General features: G+C 41.1%; 2 protein-coding genes across 5 annotated transcripts; both read left to right on the forward strand.

The window, feature by feature from the left end:
• Positions 1-2,684: 2,684 nt before the first annotated feature.
• Positions 2,685-16,119, forward strand: LOC143880141 (uncharacterized). Of its 3 annotated transcripts, none has more exons than XR_013251507.1 (2): positions 2,685-3,005; positions 3,220-4,098. XR_013251507.1 is itself a non-coding variant. In XM_077382914.1 (2 exons), the coding sequence occupies exon 2, from the start codon at positions 8,340-8,342 to the stop codon at positions 14,949-14,951; it is 6,612 nt and encodes a 2,203-aa protein (XP_077239029.1). In that variant the 5' UTR covers positions 2,685-3,005; positions 8,207-8,339; the 3' UTR covers positions 14,952-16,119. The 3 variants fall into 3 exon arrangements, 2 of the variants coding, with proteins under 2 accessions (XP_077239029.1, XP_077239028.1); XM_077382914.1 differs by lacking the exon at positions 3,220-4,098 and adding an exon at positions 8,207-16,119; XM_077382913.1 differs by lacking the exons at positions 2,685-3,005; positions 3,220-4,098 and adding exons at positions 7,991-8,085; positions 8,207-16,119.
• Positions 16,120-17,980: 1,861 nt separating this feature from the next.
• Positions 17,981-26,753, forward strand: LOC143880142 (uncharacterized). Of its 2 annotated transcripts, none has more exons than XR_013251508.1 (2): positions 17,981-18,301; positions 18,516-19,340. XR_013251508.1 is itself a non-coding variant. In XM_077382915.1 (2 exons), the coding sequence occupies exon 2, from the start codon at positions 23,668-23,670 to the stop codon at positions 24,592-24,594; it is 927 nt and encodes a 308-aa protein (XP_077239030.1). In that variant the 5' UTR covers positions 17,981-18,301; positions 23,149-23,667; the 3' UTR covers positions 24,595-26,753. The 2 variants fall into 2 exon arrangements, 1 of the variants encoding a protein (XP_077239030.1); XM_077382915.1 differs by lacking the exon at positions 18,516-19,340 and adding an exon at positions 23,149-26,753.
• Positions 26,754-26,847: the final 94 nt, after the last annotated feature.

The raw sequence follows: 26,847 nt of genomic DNA on the forward strand, positions 1-26,847 counted from the left end.
TAAATGTGTAATTTATTTCAAAGACCACCTTTTACACTGGCTCGAGGTCTGCCTCTAAATGATTTATACTATCTTGGGGTTGGGGTAGGAATGGATAGTGGATGATCATGAATAATACACGTATAAAATGAAATAATATAACTTTATTTTCATTAAGTTTGAGTTCCCTGAGTAAAGTACTATTTCCAAGTGAACATTTACTGTCGGCTATTCAAGAGGACCCATGACCTAGCAAAGACTCCAATGAAATTTTTTGAAGCTGCTTCATTTAATAGAAAATTTAAAGACTAATGGGAAACAAATCTTCTTACACTCTTACCTTTGGGGCATTTCAGTAAATGAGTATCTTAGTTTCTTCACCAACTAAAAAAAATCTCAGAAAAGTAAACAAGCGAAGAATCCAGAGAAGGATTAGATTATAGAAATAAACATGGAACTATAAAAATACTCTTGTTGTCATTTTAGACAGTAAACATGAGCCTATGAAAATACTCATGTTGTCATTTGAGACTCCTATTGAAGTACTCAGAAGCAGCATCCCATGCTCCCTTGGTGGATTCCAAAACCATTTCATCCCGAACAAGTGGCTTCCATGACCCTTCAACCGGGTTAGTTAGGACCCAGTTGCCCTTGTCAGGCCCATTGTCATAATTGAACATCATCGAAATAGAAGCATCACAATCATGTGGCTAAGGACTTCCTAAAGGCTGAAAAGCAACACATGCATATAGGCTCACAGTGAAATACTGGTTTCTACTTGATCTTCAAATTGCCAAGAAGTAAATTTTAGAAGATACTATGTGAAAACTTACAGATTTCATAGCCATGGCATTGGGTGTAGGTCTTGGTATTATTCATGTTCTGAGAAATTGAAGAACCTCCCTTTTTTTTTGGAAGCGTTGATGGGAGATAGGATCGTAGTAATACCGCAGAACCTAATAACATTTCTCATTCTTATTAGCCACACCATTGACCATACCCATTTAAGGAAATGATACCCCACCCAAAAAAATAATAATAATAAAGTAAAACAGAGAGAAGGAAACAGACAGGAAAGCCTAATTAAAATCCACTTAATAAATACCAAATGCTACTTATAAATTTGATAATATAATTCAAGGAAAAATTGTAGTATCTGACTATTCCTTACAATCATTCAATGATCCCAGCATTACTGTAACTTATTTTTCGCTATACTAATAAAGCATAGTAGCATATTAACCAGCAATAATGATTTCGTATAAGAAAATAAGATCTCAAATAAGATAATTTTACCAAGAGAATGATACGCACAAAGATAACATATCCAATAAGGAAATGATAGTTTGAACAGTCACACAACTAGAAATTGAATATCTCAAGGTTTCAGCTTTTCAGTGAAGGATATGTAATAGGAAATAATGAAAATTATTAGCAATGCTACAGATGTTAATAACTTTGTTGTGTGCGTGCGTGCGTGCGCGTGTGTGTATTTTACCAACAAATTGATAACTACTCATGATAACAGTTCCTGTACAATCATCTCTAACAAGCAACACATTTTGTCAGCTTTCAGAATACAATCTAAAACAATTCCTTAGATAGAAAATAGTTCAAGAAATACAATAAATTTTTCGAACATCGACGATCAACCTAGAGAAGTTATTTTGCATAGAGAAAGATCTCCAACTACAAAGTAGGTCATCCTCACAAGCACAAATTAAAACTATCGATTTAAATCCTCTCAGTTATTAAAGATAAGAGGGATTCACAGTTTTATTTCTAGAGAAATTATATGGAGCCCGACCTTAACTCGAGTGTAGGCGGTAAGATAGAAGTACTGCCCTTGATATTTGATTCAACTCTTAAGAAGTAGGATGTTGCTGGATCAAATTTTAAGTGGGGTACTGTAAGCCCAATGGTTTCCACCTTGGCATTCCCATCTTATTTTGATGATTCCAATACACAAGTGATTTATGATCACTAATGTGTTTGATTGTCTAAGTTGTAGATCACATTGGTGCTAAGACAACATTGCTTGGATTAAGGCCAAGAAGATCTCATTGGACCACATCATTAAGGCCAAAGACATCGAAGTCCAAGAAAATTATTAGCAATGCTACAGATGTTAATAACTTTGTTGTGTGCGTGCGTGCGTGTGTGTGTATTTTACCAACAAATTGATAACTACTCATGATAACAGTTCCTATACAATCATCTCTAACAAGCAACACATTTTGTCAGCTTTCAGAATACAATCTTGTAGACACCCACATTTTGCTTTACTTTAACCAACAATAACCTAATATATTGATCCATCCTCAAATTTTTTGAAAAAAACAAAATGATAAAGAGATGTACCTGGTGAGATGATTAGATCCGAAAAATTGAAAAATACCCTGATTAGTGAATTTAGTGTGTTAAATCCATGTGAGAACCCCCTCTATCATTGATTTATATGTTTTAGGTCATTAATATCTTGATCTGACTTTACGGATCATCAATCGGGACAAAATAAGCTAGGGTCACTTCATAGCCCGGACCCTGATTCCATTCCGAGACCCGATTTCCGTAAATCGTTAGATCAATGACAGATCTTGACCTGGGTCTCACCATCCAAAACTACCTAACCTCTCCTCTCATCCTAACCATCCAAACCTCACCTAACCTCACCTAACCTCTCCTCTCATCCTAACCACCCAAACCTCACCTAACCTCACCTAACCTTACCTAACCTTACCTAACCTCACCTAACCTTACCTAACCTCACCTAACCTCACCTAACCTCCTATCCCATTCTCCTATAAATACCCTCTCATCCCACCATCCAAGGGAGAAGAAGAAAAAGAATCCCTCTCTTAGAAAATTCATCCCTCTCCCTCATCTCTTCAAGGGTTCGGCCATCCTTGCCGGATCGGGTGATACGTTGGGTGATATATATCAAAAGCAGTCATTATCAAGCAAGGAATCATCTTCAAGGAATTAACATCAAAGAAAAATCAAACACAAAGTGGGTTTTCAAAGAGGTAGGCATTTATTTCAATTCTATGTAGGGTCTGTTTTCATGCATATCTTTTACTTTAAAAGAAAAACCATGTTAGGAAGCATCTAGGATCAATCTTTACTCATTCTTCTTGATGGTAGACTTTGAAGTTATACATGTTTCCCTCTTCTCTTAACCCATCTTATCTTCATTTTTATTTTTCCCTAATGGTTCACACCCTGGTTCCCCCTGGTTAGCCTCTGGTTAGACCCTGGTTGCACCCAGGTTCGTTGCTGGTTGCACCCAGGTTCGATACTGGTTCGCACCCTGGTTCCCTGCTGGTTCGCACTCTGGTTAGACCCTGGTTGCACCCAGGTTCGTTGCTGGTTGCACCCAGGTTCGATACTGGTTCACACCCTGGTTCCCTGCTGGTTCGCACTCTGGTTAGACCCTGGTTGCACCCAGGTTCGCTGCTGGTTGCACCCAGGTTCCCTGCTGGTTGCACCATGGTTCCCCTGCTGGTTCGCACCCTGGTTCCCTGCTGGTTCGCACTCTGGTTAGACCCTGGTTGCACCCAGGTTCGCTGCTGGTTGCACCCAGGTTCCCTGCTGGTTGCACCCTGGTTCCCCTGCTGGTTCGCACCCTGGTTCCCTGCTGGTTCGCACCCTGGTGCACCCTGGTCCGCACCCTGGTTTGTACCCTGCTTCCTCCTAGTTAGACCATGGCTAGTCTCGGGTTTGCTCCTAACTTAGACCCGACTCACTTGACCCTAACCATTAACCCAATCCAACCTAGCCATTAACCACACCTAAACCCATACCCATAAGCCTTAAACCCTATAACCATAGCCACACATCATACACCACATGCCTTTCATTCATCCACCCAACAGTACCCTCATACACCCCTACAATAGACCCGGCCAACCCAGTTAACCCGGCCATCGGGCCCATTCGGCCCAATTAATTCATTCCCCTTAAGAGCCACTTTGCCCTATTGGTTCCTAAGATACTCCAACCACCCAAACCTCAAGCCGCACCCCAATCCACGCTCAACCAGTTCCAATCCAGTCTAAGCCAAGTCAACCCGCACTTGACCTTGACCATTAACCCAATCCAATCCAACTCAACCATTAACCCCACCTAACCTGACCCTAGCACAACTCAACCGAGTCACATCAACCCAAGCCATACCTTTGTCCACTCACTGAGGCACACCATTTATCCATAAATCTGGTTACATTAAATCTAACCCAGCCAGGCCACCTGCAGCTTAAGTCAAATCGCCCCAATACAATCCATCCAAGTGGGATCCCAACCCAGCTCAACTGAGTCAACTCTAGCCAACCTCCCTAGTCGAGTTGACCCAACTCTCTAGTCGAGTATGCTCAACCTCTTTAACCGATTGGACTCTCCCCTTAGTTGACTCAATCCAATTCCTTAATCAACCCATCCCAATGCAACCGAGTCGCATTCGACCAAGTTGCGGCCTTCCATGTCACAACCGAGTCATTCCCCTATTCTACTAATGCCCTTTTACACCTAATAGAACTTCCTCCCTTTTGCCTAACCAAGTCATATCCCAACACAATCTGAGTCGCATGTCTGAATCCATTTGACCGAATCTCATAAGCCCGCCCATTTTGAATTCCCAAAATTCAAACCCTTGATGATTCCTATATGCTCAATTCTTTGATGCAAATTCCCAATTCCAAAATCCCATTGCTAAATCAATGTTTCTGAATCTCAAGTCCAAATGCTCAAATACAAACCCGATTCCTGATCCAAATACCAATCCTGTTTTCCAAAATCCAAGCAACCTCCCCAGCGGAACTACGTGTGGCTTGATCCCCATCGCGGGGTACGTAGGCAATTTGGCACTCCCAAGTTCAGTCACACCTTTCTCTATCTTTCTCATTCCCTCACACTATTTCATCATCTCTTCCATCTTTTTTTTTTCACTAACCTCGAGAATTTAAATCGATTTGTCTTGTGTCTTTCGGAACCGTTGGATCACGGTTTCCGTCGTAAGGACCCTTAGAGCCCAATTTAGGAACACCGGTGTCGTGTCGTGTCCTAAGTTTTAGAGAGTCCTAGAGTTAGGAGTCCAGCCTCATCACGGACGCTTGCTATGTATAGCAACCGTGCCATAGGTCTAGTTACACTAGTCACCCAATCTTTCCCTAGGACAAGCCTAGTAAACTAGGATGTAAGGCAAACCTGCATTAGTCTAAGGGACCATTTGCATTTAGATGAGAATCATATAGCATCTTAGATGAAATCCTAAGATAATAAAATCCTCAACTTGAATTAAATAACTTCTCCTAAAACTGTTGAAACAGTCAATCCCGTCTAGGTCGGTGTCTTAGTTGAGTTAGGCATATGTAACTTAGCTTAGGTGCACCGAACTACGTCGACTCTGATCCCAGTGAGGCTTGGGTACGTAGGCAGCTTGGATGTCTGACGGCATACCACCCGCGAGTCGGCACCACAACAAATTGTGGTGTTTTGGATATTAATTTTCTTGTAAATGCTTAATCAAATCATTTAGGGCTTTCCATGAAATTAGAATTCTAGGAGAACTTTCACTTAGAATGAATCCAGACAAATTAATAAATCAAGATACACATCTAGGATTCACATTGAAATTAGATCATAGGATGCATGTCACTTAGTTCGCACATTAACATAGAGTTGAATGAGCCATTTAAAATAAATTTAAAAGAGTTAGCTTTTGGAATCGAAGACCGATTATCGGGCAGGAATGGTGCATGTGGCGGATAACTCCCCATACCTTCCATTCTCGTAACCAGGTAGCGAGTCTAGATTTCTGGTTAATTTCGGGTCCTAGATCCCACATCTAGGTGGCGACTCTGTCAGTCTCTTTCGTGTGGAATTCGGATTGCCTTAGTGATCCCAAGTTCACATGAAAGACGAATTCAAATCAATAATTAAATGCACACGCCAATCGCGTGGATACAGGAGACCAAGTGAGAGAGCGCGGCGGCTCGCGCCCCACCCCTCTCGCGGGATTCGGGTACCACAGTTTGGCGACTCTGCTGGGGACCACCTAACTTCATTAAAATTTCAAAAGATAATTCATTTGAATTTAATTTAACTGGCTCATAAAAACTCTATACTTGTTAGATTAGTTTGCCTTGTTTTATTTTCTCATCACATTTTACTTGAACTTAATCTAACAAAACCTGAAGGCATCATAGATTGCGCAAACTTATTGCACACACTTACATCACTTGCATCTAAACCCTTGCATTTCACGTACACACACGTCCTATTTTAGGAACCCGGAGTGTTATCTAGCATGGTTGACTGGGATTTCATCACCTGGTGCCTCTGTGCTAGAGAAGCATTCCACCTTTAGCCTAGTACCTTTATGGTATGTAAACGGATCTCTTGTTCACGTACTGATACGCCGGACACTGGTACAGTATATCGAACAGGGATTCGCGCTAAGGGAACTCTTGGCCTTACCCCTAGATTAACCCACACATGCATGTAGTATACGAACACATGTGTATCACGTGTGTGAGCCTAGTTTAGGATATCCTACCTATTTGTGTCTAGATTAGGCCGTAGACCATCTTCCAATGGCTACGATCGGAACTAGGTACACGAACAAAGTCATGAGTCGAGATCCTCTCTCCACTCCGCTTGATTAGGATTAGGGTTGATGCCTTCAGGTCACACTGTTAAAATGTGCGAGATTAAAAAAAAAAAATTTCCTTTAGGGGTTAGGATATAAATCCTATCATTTCCAAAGATCTCATAGGATTAGTCATTCTTGATCTATCCGTTGAAAGCAATCTTATGCTATCTCATCTAATCTTTCGATCGTATGCCTTTCATTCTTCTATCGTATGATTCGATCATGTATTCATACTTTCCTTGTACTGGCAGGAACTTATCCCAATCTCGTGTTCATGTAATCCTGATCATTCTTATATCCCTTCTCTTGGCTTACGGGCACTATGTCTACTCGTACAATTCTTGATTGGATCCGTGGTACATTAAGAGAATCCCATATCTACGCCATAAGTGAACAAGAGAAAAATCTCTTCGGCTACGTGGCAACCATCAAGCTCGATTGGGGATTACTCTATGCCGCATCAGAGTGTTGGGATCCCGATCATCATGTCTTCCGTTTTGGCAACCAAGAAATGTGTCCCACCTTTGAAGAATGGTGTGCCTTATTGGAATATCCTGTGGATGGCCCTCTAGTGAAGCCATCCTGTGTTCCAGATTATCGTCCTTTGTTCCTTTGCTTGATGGATAATCCAGATGAATCCATGAACTCTTTCATGAAAGGCCAAGAAGTGTCCATGCAGCGACTAATTGACATTTACCCTCCTGTTGGATACATTGGTGCTGTTGATATTCAAAAAGCTCGACGGCGCGCTTTGAGATTCTGCTCCTTTGCTAGGTTCCTCACTGTACAGCCTTCTCGCTTTGCGCCAGCTGTTCTTCTGGACCTCGTTGATCAAATGGATCGTGGCGCCAATCCAATTCCTACTATGCTTGCAGAAACTTTCAATGGATTGGATGATATGGCTCACCTTCGTGCCAGTTCAGGTCCAAGCTCTTATATTCGCTCTTTCGTTGGGTCTTTCTCAGGATGTCCTGCATTACTTCAAGTGTGGTTATGCCACAAGCTAAAAATTGCAGCTCCTGTCCATTTTGATCATACGTTATACACCTTCAGTGAATGGCGTCATGATGTTTCTTTCGATCATAAAAGCGATTGGGTTGAATGGTTAAATTCTCGCCAAGAAGATCAGATTTATTGGCAAATTCCCGGAATCCAAGAAGCTGTCTTCAACACCGGAGAAGCTAACTACGTTCGCCTTCTTGGTCTCAAAAAGACTTCCTTTTATGTTCCTGCCAGGATTCAGCGTCAGTATGGAAGGGAGCAATCCATTGTGCCTCCCCTTCATCATTTCTATCCGCCTGAGGATCTCAAGCCCAAGATTGTCAAAGCTGTTTCATCTGCTTGGGATGCAAGAATCATCAAACCTTTAAAGGAGTCAGTTGAGGAAGATTGTCGTCCGAAGAAGAAGTCTAAAAAGAATGCTTAGTTCCATGTTTATCTTTGAAAGATTGAACCATGTACTCAAATTTTAATGATTGATCAATAAAGTCCATCCTTCTCTTTCATTATCTTTGTCTATGTGTGCATCATCGTCTATTCTTCTCTCTGATTTTAAAATATGTCTTTCGGATATTACAGGGCAATAAACATCATAGCTAACCCTAATACTCCTTGGGTTCGGGTCTCTTCGCGGTTAGAGAGGAAATCTGTTTCTCCGCCACCTTCTCTAAGAACCCCAGCATCTCCTTCTTTCCCGTCCTCATCCTCACCAATGGCAGACAACCAAGATGGTCTTCCACCCGCTGCTATTACCGATACTCTTACCTTGATTCTCCAACAGCTTCAAGAACTCAAAGAAGAAAACCGAGTTATCAAGGCTCAGCTTTCTGAAAAGTTGGAACCGTCGTTGTCCAAGGATAAAGGGCCTATGCGCCAAGCAGCTACTCCAGTAGCACCTGCCCAAACAGTGTTCATCAATATCCCTGATAAAGTCGAAGAAGACTTAGAAAAAGAGCAGTACAGCGAGAATCACAGTAGGCCTTCTCAGTCCATGGTTGATAAGTCTGTTATGGAGAAATTAGAGACTCTTACCAGGAAAGTTCAAGGCATTCAGTTTCAAGACCAGGGTGGTTTCAATCCAAGTGATCTTACTTTATTTCCCGAAATTCGCCTTCCTGCCAATTTTCAAATGCCCGATTTCGACAAATATGATGGTGTGGGTTGTCCAATCACACATTTGCAAATGTTCACCATCATGTGTCAGCCTCAAGGCTTATCTTCTGAGCAAATGGCTCAATTGTTCCCAGTTTCCCTAACCAAGGTTGCGAGGAGATGGTTCATGGTCTTGGACAAGACTCGTTACAGGACATGGAAGGATATCGGCGAGCAGTTCATCAGGCAATTCAAATATGATGATGGGACAGAAATCACCAGAAAGGATTTAGAGAGAACAAAGCAAGACTTGAGGGAATCCTTTTTGATTTTTGTGAAAAGATGGAGGAGAATAGCAGCTCAGATGATGGAGCGCCCGTCTGAGGAAGAACAAGTCCAGATAATCATGAAAAATATTTCCCCCCAGCTCCAGTATCACATGTCTTTGCAATACTATCCAGACTTCAAACACTTCATCGTGGCTGGCACCCAGATAGAGGAGGCTATGGCTCAAGGTGTATTCAACCGTAGCAACCCAAACCCCAGAGATTTCAAAAAGTCCCCTCCAGCCCAAGTCAATAGTATTTCCCGTTCCAATGCTCAATCCTCTAGGTCCCAAGAACCTTTAGTAATGGACTATGCTCAAACCGCAACCGCACCTCGGCAACAAACTCGGGTAGAATTTACCCCTCTTCCCATTCCATCTTCAGAGGTGCTTAAGCAGTGTCTTGCTTCAGGTCGCATAACCTTACCTGCCATCCGGCCTCCCCCCAATCCTCTACCTGCAAGTTGGCGAGCTGACCTACACTGTGAGTACCACAGAGGTCCTGGTCATCTTACTGACAACTGCATTGCCTTGAAATTTAGAATCCAGAAACTCATTGATGAGAAAGTCATTGCATTCCAGCCAAGACCCAATGTCACCCAAAACCCATTACCTGGTCATGCAAATCCTCCTGCTGCCGTTAATGCCATAACCATAGGAGATCCTGAGTTTGACCCTCTTACCCTCATATGTGCCTTAGAACCCATCTCTGAACCCCAAATCATATTCTGTGATGAATCACACCTAAGAGAGTCTGTACCTCCCTTGGTAATCACCTATGAGCCACAAGTCCCTCAAATTATCACTTATGATGAGCCTGAATTGGATGAAGTCAGACATGTGACAAGGGGCGGAAGAATTTTCAAACCTGTTGAATTGAGAGTCGAAAATCCAGGGGCATTGGCTCGAGGAGAGGAGCCGCAATATGTGAAAGATCCAGATGATGAAGTTGTGCAGCAGTTAAAGAAAACTCAGGCTGTTATATCTGTATGGGGATTATTGATAGCATCAAAGAAACACAGAGAGGCTGTGTTAAAAGAATTGAATACAACACAGGTATCCTCAGAGATATCTCCGGAGCAACTGGCTGAAGTTGTCGCTCTAACCCAGGCCACCAGGGCCATTAGTTTCTCAGATCAAGAGCTGCCTCCTCAAGGTCGGAATCATGCTAGAGCTCTTCATATCACTATTATCTGTGGAGGCAAGAAAGTACCATCTGTGTTGGTAGATAACGGATCCGCGTTGAATGTGTGTCCATTAAGAACTGCCATTACCTTGGGTTTCGGTCCCACTGATTTTGCCGAATCAACCCTTGGTATCCTCGCATATGACAACACCCGAAGAAATGTGGTCGGAGTCCTCACCACCAAGATCGTTATGGGCGGTCAAGAATTTGAGGTTGAGTTTCAAGTTATTGATATCAAAGCCTCGTTCAATATGCTTCTAGGACGTCCCTGGTTGCATAAGGAAGGTGCTGTCGCTTCAACCCTTCACCAAAAATTGAAGTTCATCAAAGATGGGAAGTTGTTCACTGTCAGAGGTGATGAAGAGCCAGAAATAGGGCAAATAACAGGAGAAACTTTGATCCTTCCAGTTGCAAAAGCAGATGACTACAACTTGAATGGTTTCGCATTCGAGGTTGCTGTTATCTCTTACAAGGATGCCTCTCGGGAGGAGTTGTGTTTGCCGTTCGCCATCAGTTCTGTGGTGGCCAAGATGATGAGAAAAATGAACTACTTTCCTGGTATGAATTTGGGCCGTGATCCAAGCAAGGCATCTCACTGGCGCCCAATCAAAGCAAACCATGGAATTTTCGGTCTTGGATATGTACCTACTGAAGAGGAGGAGGAAGCCATGGAAAAATTGTTGAAATTGAAGGAAGAAATCCGCCACACCGGAAGGGTACTCCTAATGGCTCCATATCCCTTATCAATGAATGGTCATTTTATCAAAGAAGGTGAGACCTTTCCATACTATGGGTTTTCTGAACCATGGTATGACTCAGTGACAGGGATCATGATACCCGGTTTTGAAATATTCAGTGGCCTTGCTCTTCCAGAAACAGAACCGCTGATATATTATGTTGAGAAAACTGTTGAGGACTGGTTAGTCTACCTTGAGCCAGATGTGCTGGAATCTTTGTTTGAAGAAAATGTGCCTGATGTTGATTACTATTCTGAAGAACAAGAAGAGACAGATTGTGAAGATGTGCTAGTGGCAGTTATTCAGAGTAATGATACCTTTACTGAACCTCAGAGTCAGATTGCACCTGCAACAGAAAATCTTTCAAACTGGAGTTCTGATGTTTTTCCATCTTATTTTATTGCTAAGTCAAGTCTAGTCAAGTCGAGTGAATCAGTGTCAGTGCCTAGTCCAGGCGAGTCATTTTCTGAGTTTATTTACTATGTGAATCCTGAACCTGTTCAGGATGAGTCCAATGATAATGATGTAACTTCTTTCAATTCAATGAAATCTGATTCTCAGTATGTCTCTGTGTTTGCTTCTGACTTTAATAATAATGATAACACTCCCTCCTCAGATGAGGAAGGGGGGATCGACAAAACTCCCCTTGAATTGCAGCATATGCTCAAACAAGAGGAGGAGCGCCGAGCCCAGCCTCTTAAAGATGAAATCGAAATTATAAACATCGGAACAGAAGATTTAATACAGGAAATACGAATTGGAAATACTCTATCCTCTGAAGAGCGCGATGAATTAATAAACCTACTTAAGGAATATAAAGAAGTTTTTGCCTGGTCCTACAAAGATATGCCCGGGTTGAGCGAAGACATTGTTCAGCACAAGCTACCTTTATTGCCTGGGATTAAACCTAAAAAGCAGAAGCTAAGGAGAATGAAGCCTGAGTGGGTCCTGAAAGTAGAAGAAGAGGTTACTAAGCAGTTGAATGCTGGATTTCTGCAAGTGGTGGAATATCCAGAATGGCTCGCAAATATAGTACCTGTACCGAAGAAAGATGGAAAGGTGAGAATGTGTGTAGATTTCAGGGATTTGAACAAGGCAAGTCCAAAAGATGATTTCCCTCTACCACATATCGATATCTTGGTGGACAATACGGCCGGGCATGAATTACTATCTTTCATGGATGGTTTCTCGGGCTACAATCAAATTAAGATGGCACCCGAGGACATGGCTAAGACCTCGTTCATTACACAATGGGGGACATATTGCTATCGGGTAATGCCATTTGGTCTTAAGAATGCCGGTGCGACATACCAAAGAGCAGCTACAGCCTTGCTCCATGATATGATACATAGAGAAGTCGAAGTTTATGTCGATGATATGATTGTAAAAGCCAAGGAAAGGAAAGATCATATCCCGAACCTTAAGAAGTTCTTTGAAAGAATTCTCAAATACCAGCTTCGCCTGAATCCTAGTAAGTGTGTGTTCGGGGTTACCTCCGGTAAGTTGCTTGGATTTATGGTGAGTCAAAGGGGTATAGAGGTAGATCCTCAGAAGATTAAGGCTATCCAGGAGATGCCACCGCCTAGAACCGAGAAGGAAATTCGGGGATTCCTAGGAAGGATACAGTTCCTAAGGCGATTCATCGCTCATCTGACATCAACTTGTGAACCTATCTTTAAGCTCTTAAAGAAGAACTCTTCCAAAGAATGGACAGAGGAATGTCAGCAGGCCTTTGAAAAGATAAAGCAAAGTTTGTCTGAGCCACCGATAGTAGCACCAGTGATACCGGGGCATCCATTGCTGCTTTACTTGTCAGTAACAGAAACCACAATGGGTTGTATGTTAGCACAGCAAGATCCAGAAACCAAGCATGAAAAGGCTGTGTATTATCTTAGCAAGAAGATGTTGGAGTATGAACAGAAGTATACTGTCCTAGAAAAAACCTGCTTAGCCTTAGTTTGGGCCACTCAGCGACTCAGGCATTACCTTTTATCACATAAGGTCCTGCTTTTGTCGAGGATGGATCCTCTGAAATATCTCTTTGAAAAACCAGCCCTGACAGGCAGGACTGCCAGATGGTTATTATTGTTGTCTGAATTTGACATCACTCATGTAACCCAAAAATCAGTAAAGGGCCGAGCCATTGCTGAACAATTGGCGGAAGCACCCCGAGAAGAAAGTCAGCATTTCAAGCCGATGTTCCCAGATGAAGAGATCATGATGGTTGAAGATGAATATCCAGAAACTGGTTGGACCCTCTATTTTGATGGAGCAGCAAACCAAACAGGACAAGGAGTAGGGGCATTGCTTGTGTCGCCTCGAAATGAGCATGTCCCCGTTGCCGTTAAGTTACAATTCAATTGCACCAACAATATGGCAGAATATGAAGCATGCATTGTTGGGCTTGAGGCTGCATTGGCCTTAGGCATAGAGAATCTTGACGTATATGGAGATTCGAAACTAATCATTTGCCAAACTCAAGGAGAGTGGAGAACCAAAGAAGAAAAGCTATTGCCATATCATGAATACTTGGATATTCTCGCTAAGCAATTTCAACACGTCACTTTCAGTTATTTGCCAAGGTTGAAGAATAGATTCGCCGATGCCTTAGCAACGTTAGCTTCCATGATTGACATACCTCACAATATGAAGATGAGGCCCATCACGGTTCAAGAGCAATGGGCTCCTGCATATGTTGATGCTATAGAAATAGCTGCAAGATGTCCCGATGGAAAGCCATGGTATACAGACATAAAGAACTACATCTCAGGCCAGGGGCATCCCAATGAGGCGTCGAGTAAAGAAATAAGGACTTTGCAGAGATTGGCAGCTAATTTCGTCATTTGTGGAGGAGAGTTGTATCGACGGTCTTTCGATGGAATTCAACTCTTATGTGTCACTGAAGATCAGGCAGAAGAAATTCTCGCAGATATTCATGAAGGGGTGTGTGGGCCTCATATGAATGGGAAGATGTTGGCAAGGAAGATCCTACGTCTGGGGTATTATTGGCCGACATTAGAAGCAGATTGTCACACATTTGTGAAGAGATGCTATAAATGTCAGATACATGCGAATCTCATCCATGTACCACCCACCGAATTGCATTCTCTTACCTCTCCTTGGCCGTTTTCGGTATGGGGAATTGACATCATTGGCAAGATTTCTCCCAAGTCGTCTAATGGTCACGAGTACATACTCGTTGCTATTGATTACTTCACCAAGTGGGTTGAGGCCGCTTCTTATGCAAAGCTTACATCCTCATCAGTTGCTAAATTCATACGCACCAACATAATTTGTAGATATGGAATTCCCCATGAACTTATCTCAGATAATGGATCTCATTTCAAGAAGGAAGTAATCTCTCTTTGCGAAGAGTTCAAGATTAAGCATCATAAATCCTCGCCTTATCGTCCGCAGACAAATGGAGCGGTAGAAGCTGCAAACAAAAATGTCAAGATTATCATTAGCAAAATGTCAGAAACTTATAAAGATTGGTCGAATAAGTTACCATACGCCTTGTGGGCTTACAGAACATCAATTAGGGCTTCAACTGGGGCAACCCCTTACTCTCTTGTTTACGGGATGGAAGCAGTGCTACCTGTTGAGATCCGTGTACCTTCGCTCCGAGTATTGACTGAAGTCAAGTTGCCAGAAAATGAATGGGCAGATGCCAGATATAAAGAGCTGAACGTGCTAGATGAGAAGAGATTAAAAGCGCTTTACCATGTACAGGGCTACCAGCGCAGAATAGCCCGGGCTTTTAATAAAAAGGTTAAAATCAGAGATCTAGAAGAAGGCAATCTTGTTCTGAAAGAGAATCGAGCACCAATGTTTGACCCAAGGGGCAAGTTCAAACCAAATTGGTCAGGACCATACATTGTGGACCAAATCTTACCCGGAAAAGCCGTCAAGCTCCGTAATTTAAATGGAGAAATATTGCCAGAACCAACAAATCTTGATCAACTCAAGAGGTTCTATGCTTGAACATCAGAAGGCCGTCCTTTGGCCAAATAAATCCCAAATTCATAACCAAAAATCAAAAAATTTATAACCTTTTGCAAACCCTTTTGAGCCTAATAAAATTTTCCTTCAAATCCCAATATACTAGGGGCATTCGCCCTGAACTACGCATGATCTGATTCCTACACTGGGATACGTAGGCAACCTGTTCATAGGTTCGGTCGAGACCCTTGCAAAACCTTAAGCCATTCTTTGAAAAGCCCTACCTCACCTATAAAGTCCTTTTGGTGTTCAAGTAAAAAGAAAAGAAAAAAAATAATAAAAAAGAAAGAAATGGAACTTGAAGATCCGCTAGATTGAAAACCTGAAAAGGCAATCTAGGCAAAATTTAGGATCATTCCCCTGCTAAGTTGAAAACCTGAAAAGGCGGCTTAGGCAAAAGTTAAGGGGTGGCCTGCTGAGTCGAAAACCTGAAAAGGCGATTCAGGCAAAAGTTAAGGTTGAGCGGTCCGCCAAGTTGAAAATCTAAAAAGGAAGACTTGGTCGTGGTAAGATGGGGTTCACGCCAGAAGAATTACATCTACCTCTGAACTCTCAGTAGGTCAGGCAAAATTAACAATCATTCCCGAAACTAAGGGCATTAATTTCAAAGCAATCCAAAAGTTGATAGAAGGATATATGAAGTATTACTGTCTTAAAAAAATAAGTGAAGATGTTTATCAGTGGAGAAACATTCTTTAAAAGAGGCTAACCTAACCCAAAAGAAAATACTGATAAGTCAGAAGCATCACGAGATTACTTGAGTAATCTTTCTTATTTTGTCTTTTTTTTATTACAAATGTCTGTGGTTCCGTTTTTAGAAAAATTTACGAACTCTATTTTTAGAATTGTTGTAGGGTGCAATCACTCTGAAGGCAGGTTCATTAACAGGTTCCGAGAACCTGGGAAAAGGCGAGACTGCCACGAATGGCGAAAAAATCTCTGCAGAATGATCTCTGGTCAATGAATAGAAGAAGGTTGAATGCCTCAAATTGGGGCAGGTTGCTAATAAAGTGGCATCTCATATTCAAGCCTTGAAAGTCCTTTGCTGCATGGTGGTATTGAATCATTTGCTTCCAAAGTTGTTAATTGGAGATTTCAGTCCCCTTTCTCTGATAATCTCTGTTAAAACTCAAATTATCTCTGAATTCATTTGAAAGTGATCTTTTCTCTTTGAACATCATATAAATGTGATGTCTCATTCTTTGGCATTCGTATAAATACGATATTCCATTATCTCTGAGTTATCTTTGGGCATCATATGAATATGATGTCTCATTTTCTTGAAATCCATCATTTCATTCTCCCGGAGTCCATTTGAAAATGGTCTTTTCTCTTTTGAACATCATACAACTATGATGTCCCATTCCCTTGGAATCCGTACAAATACGGTATTTCATTCTCTCCGAGTTCATACAACTATGGTCTCTTATCCCCTTTGAACATCATACAACTATGATGTCTCATTTCCTTGGAATCCGTACAAATATGGTATTTCATTCTCTTCGAGTCCATACAACTATGGTCTCTTATCCCCTTTGAACATCATACAACTATGATGTTTCATTTCCCAAAAATAAAATTAAAAAAAAAATATAAATTAAAAAAAAAATTCATCAAATCCAATCCCCGATTCAAAAAAATAATAATAAATCCAATCCTATGAAAAATCTCTAAATTCTTCGAGCCCGTTTGAGAACGGTGCCTCTTTTCTTCAAGACCATACAACTATGGTCTCTTATCCTCTTTGAACATCATACATCTATGATGTCTCATTTCCTTGGAATCCGTACAAATATGGTATTTCATTCTCTTCAAGTTCATACAACTATGGTCTCTTATCCCCTTTGAACATCATACAACTATGATGTCTCATTTCCTTGGAATCCGTACAAATACGGTATTTCATTCTCTTCGAGTCCATACAACTATAGTCTCTTATCCTCTTTGAACATCATACAACTATGATGTCTCATTTCCTTGGAATCCGTACAAATACGGTATTTCATTCTCTTCGAGTCCATACAATTATGATCTCTTATCCCCTTTGAACATCATACAACTATGATGTCTCATTTCCTTGGAATCCGTACAAATACGGTATTTCATTCTCTTCGAGTCCATACAACTATGGTCTCTTATACCCTTTGAACATCATACAACTATGATGTCTCATTTCCTTGGAATCCGTATAAATACGGTATTTCATCTTGCCCAAGCCCATTCAAAAATGATGCTGCATTTTCATTAAGAATCTTTCAAAAGTCATCCATTATTCTCTGAGACCATTTGAAAATGACGTCTCATTTCCTCTGAAGCTGTTCAAAAGCGATATTCCTTTCCCTCCGAAAATCCATTTGAAAATGGTATCCCATTTCTCTCGTTGCCAGCGGCACCGCAGCGGGTTTGTTTTATTGCATTCCAATTCTAGGATTTCATCTAAGGTCTTGCATTATATTAGGTTGCATTGTGTTTAGGGGGTCCTTTGTCGATTAAAGCTACGCAAAATGGTTCTGTCATTTTGACTTTGGTATTCGATGACTACGTCGTCTCTACCAAAGAGGGGCATCTGTAGACACTCACATTTTGCTTTACTTTAACCAACAATAACCTAATATATTGATCCATCCTCAAATTTTTTGAAAAAAACAAAATGATAAAGAGATGTACCTGGTGAGATGATTAGATCCGAAAAATTGAAAAATACCCTGATTAGTGAATTTAGTGTGTTAAATCCATGTGAGAACCCCCTCTATCATTGATTTATATGTTTTAGGTCATTAATATCTTGATCTGACTTTACGGATCATCAATCGGGACAAAATAAGCTAGGGTCACTTCATAGCCCGGACCCTGATTCCATTCCGAGACCCGATTTCCGTAAATCGTTAGATCAATGACAGATCTTGACCTGGGTCTCACCATCCAAAACTACCTAACCTCTCCTCTCATCCTAACCATCCAAACCTCACCTAACCTCACCTAACCTCTCCTCTCATCCTAACCACCCAAACCTCACCTAACCTCACCTAACCTTACCTAACCTTACCTAACCTCACCTAACCTTACCTAACCTCACCTAACCTCACCTAACCTCCTATCCCATTCTCCTATAAATACCCTCTCATCCCACCATCCAAGGGAGAAGAAGAAAAAGAATCCCTCTCTTAGAAAATTCATCCCTCTCCCTCATCTCTTCAAGGGTTCGGCCATCCTTGCCGGATCGGGTGATACGTTGGGTGATATATATCAAAAGCAGTCATTATCAAGCAAGGAATCATCTTCAAGGAATTAACATCAAAGAAAAATCAAACACAAAGTGGGTTTTCAAAGAGGTAGGCATTTATTTCAATTCTATGTAGGGTCTGTTTTCATGCATATCTTTTACTTTAAAAGAAAAACCATGTTAGGAAGCATCTAGGATCAATCTTTACTCATTCTTCTTGATGGTAGACTTTGAAGTTATACATGTTTCCCTCTTCTCTTAACCCATCTTATCTTCATTTTTATTTTTCCCTAATGGTTCACACCCTGGTTCCCCCTGGTTAGCCTCTGGTTAGACCCTGGTTGCACCCAGGTTCGTTGCTGGTTGCACCCAGGTTCGATACTGGTTCGCACCCTGGTTCCCTGCTGGTTCGCACTCTGGTTAGACCCTGGTTGCACCCAGGTTCGTTGCTGGTTGCACCCAGGTTCGATACTGGTTCACACCCTGGTTCCCTGCTGGTTCGCACTCTGGTTAGACCCTGGTTGCACCCAGGTTCGCTGCTGGTTGCACCCAGGTTCCCTGCTGGTTGCACCATGGTTCCCCTGCTGGTTCGCACCCTGGTTCCCTGCTGGTTCGCACTCTGGTTAGACCCTGGTTGCACCCAGGTTCGCTGCTGGTTGCACCCAGGTTCCCTGCTGGTTGCACCCTGGTTCCCCTGCTGGTTCGCACCCTGGTTCCCTGCTGGTTCGCACCCTGGTGCACCCTGGTCCGCACCCTGGTTTGTACCCTGCTTCCTCCTAGTTAGACCATGGCTAGTCTCGGGTTTGCTCCTAACTTAGACCCGACTCACTTGACCCTAACCATTAACCCAATCCAACCTAGCCATTAACCACACCTAAACCCATACCCATAAGCCTTAAACCCTATAACCATAGCCACACATCATACACCACATGCCTTTCATTCATCCACCCAACAGTACCCTCATACACCCCTACAATAGACCCGGCCAACCCAGTTAACCCGGCCATCGGGCCCATTCGGCCCAATTAATTCATTCCCCTTAAGAGCCACTTTGCCCTATTGGTTCCTAAGATACTCCAACCACCCAAACCTCAAGCCGCACCCCAATCCACGCTCAACCAGTTCCAATCCAGTCTAAGCCAAGTCAACCCGCACTTGACCTTGACCATTAACACAATCCAATCCAACTCAACCATTAACCCCACCTAACCTGACCCTAGCACAACTCAACCGAGTCACATCAACCCAAGCCATACCTTTGTCCACTCACTGAGGCACACCATTTATCCATAAATCTGGTTACATTAAATCTAACCCAGCCAGGCCACCTGCAGCTTAAGTCAAATCGCCCCAATACAATCCATCCAAGTGGGATCCCAACCCAGCTCAACTGAGTCAACTCTAGCCAACCTCCCTAGTCGAGTTGACCCAACTCTCTAGTCGAGTATGCTCAACCTCTTTAACCGATTGGACTCTCCCCTTAGTTGACTCAATCCAATTCCTTAATCAACCCATCCCAATGCAACCGAGTCGCATTCGACCAAGTTGCGGCCTTCCATGTCACAACCGAGTCATTCCCCTATTCTACTAATGCCCTTTTACACCTAATAGAACTTCCTCCCTTTTGCCTAACCAAGTCATATCCCAACACAATCTGAGTCGCATGTCTGAATCCATTTGACCGAATCTCATAAGCCCGCCCATTTTGAATTCCCAAAATTCAAACCCTTGATGATTCCTATATGCTCAATTCTTTGATGCAAATTCCCAATTCCAAAATCCCATTGCTAAATCAATGTTTCTGAATCTCAAGTCCAAATGCTCAAATACAAACCCGATTCCTGATCCAAATACCAATCCTGTTTTCCAAAATCCAAGCAACCTCCCCAGCGGAACTACGTGTGGCTTGATCCCCATCGCGGGGTACGTAGGCAATTTGGCACTCCCAAGTTCAGTCACACCTTTCTCTATCTTTCTCATTCCCTCACACTATTTCATCATCTCTTCCATCTTTTTTTTTTCACTAACCTCGAGAATTTAAATCGATTTGTCTTGTGTCTTTCGGAACCGTTGGATCACGGTTTCCGTCGTAAGGACCCTTAGAGCCCAATTTAGGAACACCGGTGTCGTGTCGTGTCCTAAGTTTTAGAGAGTCCTAGAGTTAGGAGTCCAGCCTCATCACGGACGCTTGCTATGTATAGCAACCGTGCCATAGGTCTAGTTACACTAGTCACCCAATCTTTCCCTAGGACAAGCCTAGTAAACTAGGATGTAAGGCAAACCTGCATTAGTCTAAGGGACCATTTGCATTTAGATGAGAATCATATAGCATCTTAGATGAAATCCTAAGATAATAAAATCCTCAACTTGAATTAAATAACTTCTCCTAAAACTGTTGAAACAGTCAATCCCGTCTAGGTCGGTGTCTTAGTTGAGTTAGGCATATGTAACTTAGCTTAGGTGCACCGAACTACGTCGACTCTGATCCCAGTGAGGCTTGGGTACGTAGGCAGCTTGGATGTCTGACGGCATACCACCCGCGAGTCGGCACCACAACAAATTGTGGTGTTTTGGATATTAATTTTCTTGTAAATGCTTAATCAAATCATTTAGGGCTTTCCATGAAATTAGAATTCTAGGAGAACTTTCACTTAGAATGAATCCAGACAAATTAATAAATCAAGATACACATCTAGGATTCACATTGAAATTAGATCATAGGATGCATGTCACTTAGTTCGCACATTAACATAGAGTTGAATGAGCCATTTAAAATAAATTTAAAAGAGTTAGCTTTTGGAATCGAAGACCGATTATCGGGCAGGAATGGTGCATGTGGCGGATAACTCCCCATACCTTCCATTCTCGTAACCAGGTAGCGAGTCTAGATTTCTGGTTAATTTCGGGTCCTAGATCCCACATCTAGGTGGCGACTCTGTCAGTCTCTTTCGTGTGGAATTCGGATTGCCTTAGTGATCCCAAGTTCACATGAAAGACGAATTCAAATCAATAATTAAATGCACACGCCAATCGCGTGGATACAGGAGACCAAGTGAGAGAGCGCGGCGGCTCGCGCCCCACCCCTCTCGCGGGATTCGGGTACCACAAATCTAAAACAATTCCTTAGATAGAAAATAGTTCAAGAAATACAATAAATTTTTCGAACATCGACGATCAACCTAGAGAAGTTATTTTGCATAGAGAAAGATCTCCAACTACAAAGTAGGTCATCCTCACAAGCACAAATTAAAACTATCGATTTAAATCCTCTCAGTTATTAAAGATAAGAGGGATTCACAGTTTTATTTCTAGAGAAATTATATGGAGCCCGACCTTAACTTGAGTGTAGGCGGTAAGATAGAAGTACTGCCCTTGATATTTGATTCAACTCTTAAGAAGTAGGATGTTGCTGGATCAAATTTTAAGTGGGGTACTGTAAGCCCAATGGTTTCCACCTTGGCATTCACATCTTATTTTGATGATTCCAATACACAAGTGATTTATGATCACTAATGTGTTTGATTGTCTAAGTTGTAGATCACATTGGTGCTAAGACAACATTGCTTGGATTAAGGCCAAGAAGATCTCATTGGACCACATCATTAAGGCCAAAGACATCGAAGTCCAAGAAAATTATTAGCAATGCTACAGATGTTAATAACTTTGTTGTGTGCGTGCGTGCGCGTGTGTGTATTTTACCAACAAATTGATAACTACTCATGATAACAGTTCCTGTACAATCATCTCTAACAAGCAACACATTTTGTCAGCTTTCAGAATACAATCTAAAACAATTCCTTAGATAGAAAATAGTTCAAGAAATACAATAAATTTTTCGAACATCGACGATCAACCTAGAGAAGTTATTTTGCATAGAGAAAGATCTCCAACTACAAAGTAGGTCATCCTCACAAGCACAAATTAAAACTATCGATTTAAATCCTCTCACTTATTAAAGATAAGAGGGATTCACAGTTTTATTTCTAGAGAAATTATATGGAGCCCGACCTTAACTTGAGTGTAGGCGGTAAGATAGAAGTACTGCCCTTGATATTTGATTCAACTCTTAAGAAGTAGGATGTTGCTGGATCAAATTTTAAGTGGGGTACTGTAAGCCCAATGGTTTCCACCTTGGCATTCCCATCTTATTTTGATGATTCCAATACACAAGTGATTTATGATCACTAATGTGTTTGATTGTCTAAGTTGTAGATCACATTGGTGCTAAGACAACATTGCTTGGATTAAGGCCAAGAAGATCTCATTGGACCACATAATTAAGGCCAAAGACATCGAAGTCCAAGACAAATGAAGACTTGAAGAATCCATTGAAGATCAAAGTTATATTAGATTGTATTTAGATCCAATCCTAGTTTAAGATTTTGAAATGCATAATTAAGTAAATAAACACACACCATAAATATAATAGTGATTGTCTTTATGGAGTTCCAACACCTTGGAACCCTCATAGCAATCCCAACTTGGTGTTAAGTTGGAAGCCTAAAAACAAGAAATGAAAATCTGCATGAAATAGGCTTCTCGGAACTCCGAGAGAAATTCTCGGAACTCCGAGAATTCTCAGAACTCCGAGAAATGGTCCAGTAGACTTTTTTCCAACTTCTGTTTGTATTCCCGGAACTCCGAGATTTTTTCTCGGAACTCCGAGAACACTACAACGGTCGGATTTTTAGCCGTTGCGAATTTTTCAGGAATTACAACAATGCCATTGAACGGTCATATTTAGTTTTTCCTATATATATGGGCATTCCAAACATTTCAATGATCAATCCTAACACTCTAAAACTTCATTTGAATATCCAAAAAGTGAACCAAACTTGATTATGCCTCTCATCCTCTAAAGCTTAGGATTGGGATCATAGGCTAAATTTGTACATCTTCTGCAATTCTTGTAAACCCTTGTGAGGGATTTTTTGTTCTTTCTTTCTTATCAAGAACTTTGTATCGGGCGAGTGTTCGGAGAAGCGTAGCCCACTCTCCGTGGTGAAGATTGCCACCAAGGTTAAAGGTAATCGGAATTTGTAATCGGCACCGATCTTCGCCGAAGTTAAGAAGATCACATAGTGAAGCCATCAACGGGTTTGGTTGGTGGAGTGGAGTAGGCCTCGCGTTTTGAGGACCGAACCACTTTAAATCTCGGGTGCAATCTCTCTTCCTCTTGCTCTTTATTTGCATTTGCACTTTAGATTTAACTTGTGTGCTTGAATTTTATTGTTGATCTCTTAATTTTCAAAATTGGGTTTGAGTTTTCAAAAGAGTTAAAACTTGTTAGAAACCTAATTAATGTTCACTCCTCATAGTTGCCGTACTGGGGACCACCCTTGGAATTTCACTTGGTATCAGAGCAAAGGCTCTTAAAAGATTTTCTTTTTTATAAATCTTTGGTAAATTTTTCTTTAAAAATTTCAAACAAGGGAAAGATCATAAGATCTTTGGCAACTTTCTAATTGTGAAATGGCGGATAGAAATAGAATCGGACTTCCGGAGGGCCATTCCACAACTAGACCTCCCTTCTTTAATGGGTCCAACTATGGACATTGGAAGACAAGGATGCGCATCTATCTCCTTTCGATAGATGTGGAACTTTGGCACATTGTTGAAAATGGATGCATGTTGCCTTCCAAACCATTTGAAGAATGGAATGTCGTAGAAAAAAGGCATGCAAATTTAAATTACAAAGCTATAAATTCTTTGTTTTGCGCCTTATCTACGGAGGAGTTTAATCGAGTTGCTCTTTTTGATTCCGCCAAGGTTATTTGGGATACACTTGCCGTTACCCATGAGGGAACATCTCAAGTTAAGGATTCCAAAATAAACTTGTTAAATAGCAAATATGAAATGTTTAGAATGGATCAAAACGAAAGCATTTCCGAAATGTATACACGTTTTTCTAAAATTTCTAATGAACTAGCTAATCTTGGTAAATCTTATCCTACTGATGAGCTTGTGAGTAAGTTGCTTAGGTCTCTTCCTCCATATTGGGATCCAAAGGTAACCGCCATACAAGAATCAAAGAATCTCAAGACGCTAACTATGGAGGAGCTTGTAGGATCTCTCATCACCCATGAGATGCTCCTCACTAGCCGACAAGATGAGAAGAAGCCGAAAGAGAAAGAAAAAGAGAGTCGATCTCTAGCTTTAAAAGCCTCCAAAGCGAACTCATCATCCTCTAGCGAGGCGGATAGCGATGAAGAAGAAACTTTAAGAAAATTTAAAAGCTTATGGAGAAAGAAACATAAAAAGGATAAAATGAAGAAGAAAGAAGAAAGTGAAGTAGAAGGAGGAATAAGGTGCTATAATTGCAAGAAGACCGGATACAAAAGACCGGATTGTCCACTTCTCAAGTCATCTTCCTCAAAATACAAGGGAAAGAAGGAATAGAAGAAACATAAGGCTCTTGCCGCCGGATGGGATGCTACTAGCACCTCGGGAAAGAGTTCAAGCAAAGGGGAAGATAAAAAAGATGATCTTTGCTTCATGGCACTCACCCATGAAGATGAGGTAAACTCTAACCCCTCATGTTATTCATCTAGTAGTGATAATGAAAAAATATCTTATGATGAATTATGCTCAACCTTGCATTCTCAAATTTCTAAAAATAAAGTTCAAAAGAAATCTATTTCAAAATTAGAAAATAAACTTAATTTTTTGAGAAATGAATCTTCTTCCAAATCTCAAGCACAACTTGAAAATTTAAAACTTGATATTGAAACCCTTAAGGGTTGTTTGGATGAGAAAACTTGCCAAATTGCAAAACTCCAACATGTGGCAAGCTCTTCCAAATCTTATGAAGATGAATTTAATAATTTTCTAAATCAAATAACCCATCTTCATAATGAAAATGAAAGGTTAAGATTATCTCTCCATGGATTCTTAAATGGTGACAAAATTATTGACATAATCTTAAAGAATACTAGTTAAAGACCTAAACATGCATATGATAGGACTAGCGTATTTAACCCTCATGTTATATGCCATTATTGTGGAATAAATGGTCATTACCAATTCCAATGTGCATCTAAGATTAGGGATAGTGTTGGAACCAAGAAATCTTGGGTTCCCAAAGCCCCCATATGATTATCTTCATATGTGCTTAGATTAGGGGTTTTTGCTCTAAAATTGAATATCTTTTTCAAAGTTAATTAAATATCCCCTCTTATATTGAATAAAAATTCTAAATAGGGGGAGTTCTAGGTTTGTCTTTTTCCTTGAAAAAGGGGGAGCTTTAAATTGAATATTTCATCCCTATGTTTCTCTTTTACCCCAATCTTTTTTATTGATGCCAAAGGGGGAGAGAATTCTAGATTAAGGAAAATATGTATGCTTTTATTGGAAAATCTCTTCTGCTTGTCATCATCAAAAAGGGGGAGATTGTAAGCCCAATGGTTTCCACCTTGGCATTCCCATCTTATTTTGATGATTCCAATACACAAGTGATTTATGATCACTAATGTGTTTGATTGTCTAAGTTGTAGATCACATTGGTGCTAAGACAACATTGCTTGGATTGAGGCCAAGAAGATCTCATTGGACCACATCATGAAGGCCAAAGACATCGAAGTTCAAGACAAATGAAGACTTGAAGAATCTATTGAAGATCAAACTTATATTAGATTGTATTTAGATCCAATCCTAGTTTAGGATTTTGAAAGGCATAATTAAGTAAATAAACACACACCCTAAATATATAAGTGATTGTCTTTGTGGAGTTCCAACACCTTGGAACCCTCATAGCAATCCCAACTTGGTGTTAAGTTGGAAGCCTAAAAATAAGAAATGAAAATCTGCATGAAATAGGCTTCTCGGAACTCCGAGAAATGGTCGAGTATACTTTTTTCCAACTTCTGTTTGTATTCCCGGAACTCCGAGATTTTTTCTCGAAACTCCGAGAATACTACAACGGTCGGATTTTTAGCCGTTGCGAATTTTCCAGGAATTACAACAATGCCATTGAACGGTCATATTTAGTTTTTCCTATATATATGGGCATTCCAAACATTACAATGATCAATCCTAACACTCTAAAACTTCATTTGAACATCCAAAAAGTGAACCAAACTTGATTATGCCTCTCATCCTCTAAAGCTTAGGATTGGGATCATAGGCTAAATTTGTACATCTTCTGCAATTCTTGTAAACCCTTGTGAGGGATTTTTTGTTCTTTCTTTCTTATCAAGAACTTTGTATCGGGCGAGTGTTCGGAGAAGCGTAGCCCACTCTCCGTGGTGAAGATTGCCACCAAGGTTAAAGGTAATCGGAATTTGTAATCGGCACCGATCTTCGCCGAAGTTAAGAAGATCACATAGTGAAGCCATCAACGGGTTTGGTTGGTGGAGTGGAGTAGGCCTCGCGTTTTGAGGACCGAACCACTTTAAATCTCGGGTGCAATCTCTCTTACTCTTGCTCTTTATTTGCATTTGCACTTTAGATTTAACTTGTGTGCTTGAATTTTATTGTTGATCTCTTAATTTCCAAAATTGGGTTTGAGTTTTCAAAAGAGTTAAAACTTGTTAGAAACCTAATTAATGTTCACTCCTCATAGTTGCCGTACTGGGGACCACCCTTGGAATTTCAGGTACTTCCCACACTTTTTTTTTTATGACGTAGGATGTCCCCACCCTTTTCGGGAGTAGG

Source organism: Tasmannia lanceolata, unplaced genomic scaffold (genome assembly GCF_043159265.1).
Source record: "Tasmannia lanceolata isolate RefF3 unplaced genomic scaffold, GAP_Taslan_0.1 ptg000006l, whole genome shotgun sequence".
In the NCBI taxonomy this organism is placed as follows: domain Eukaryota; kingdom Viridiplantae; phylum Streptophyta; class Magnoliopsida; order Canellales; family Winteraceae; genus Tasmannia; species Tasmannia lanceolata.

What these genes read in the sequence shown, in the direction of transcription:
- LOC143880142 (XM_077382915.1), top strand. Translation starts at nt 23,668, where the DNA reads ATGGCGGATAGAAATAGAATCGGACTTCCGGAGGGCCATTCCACAACT.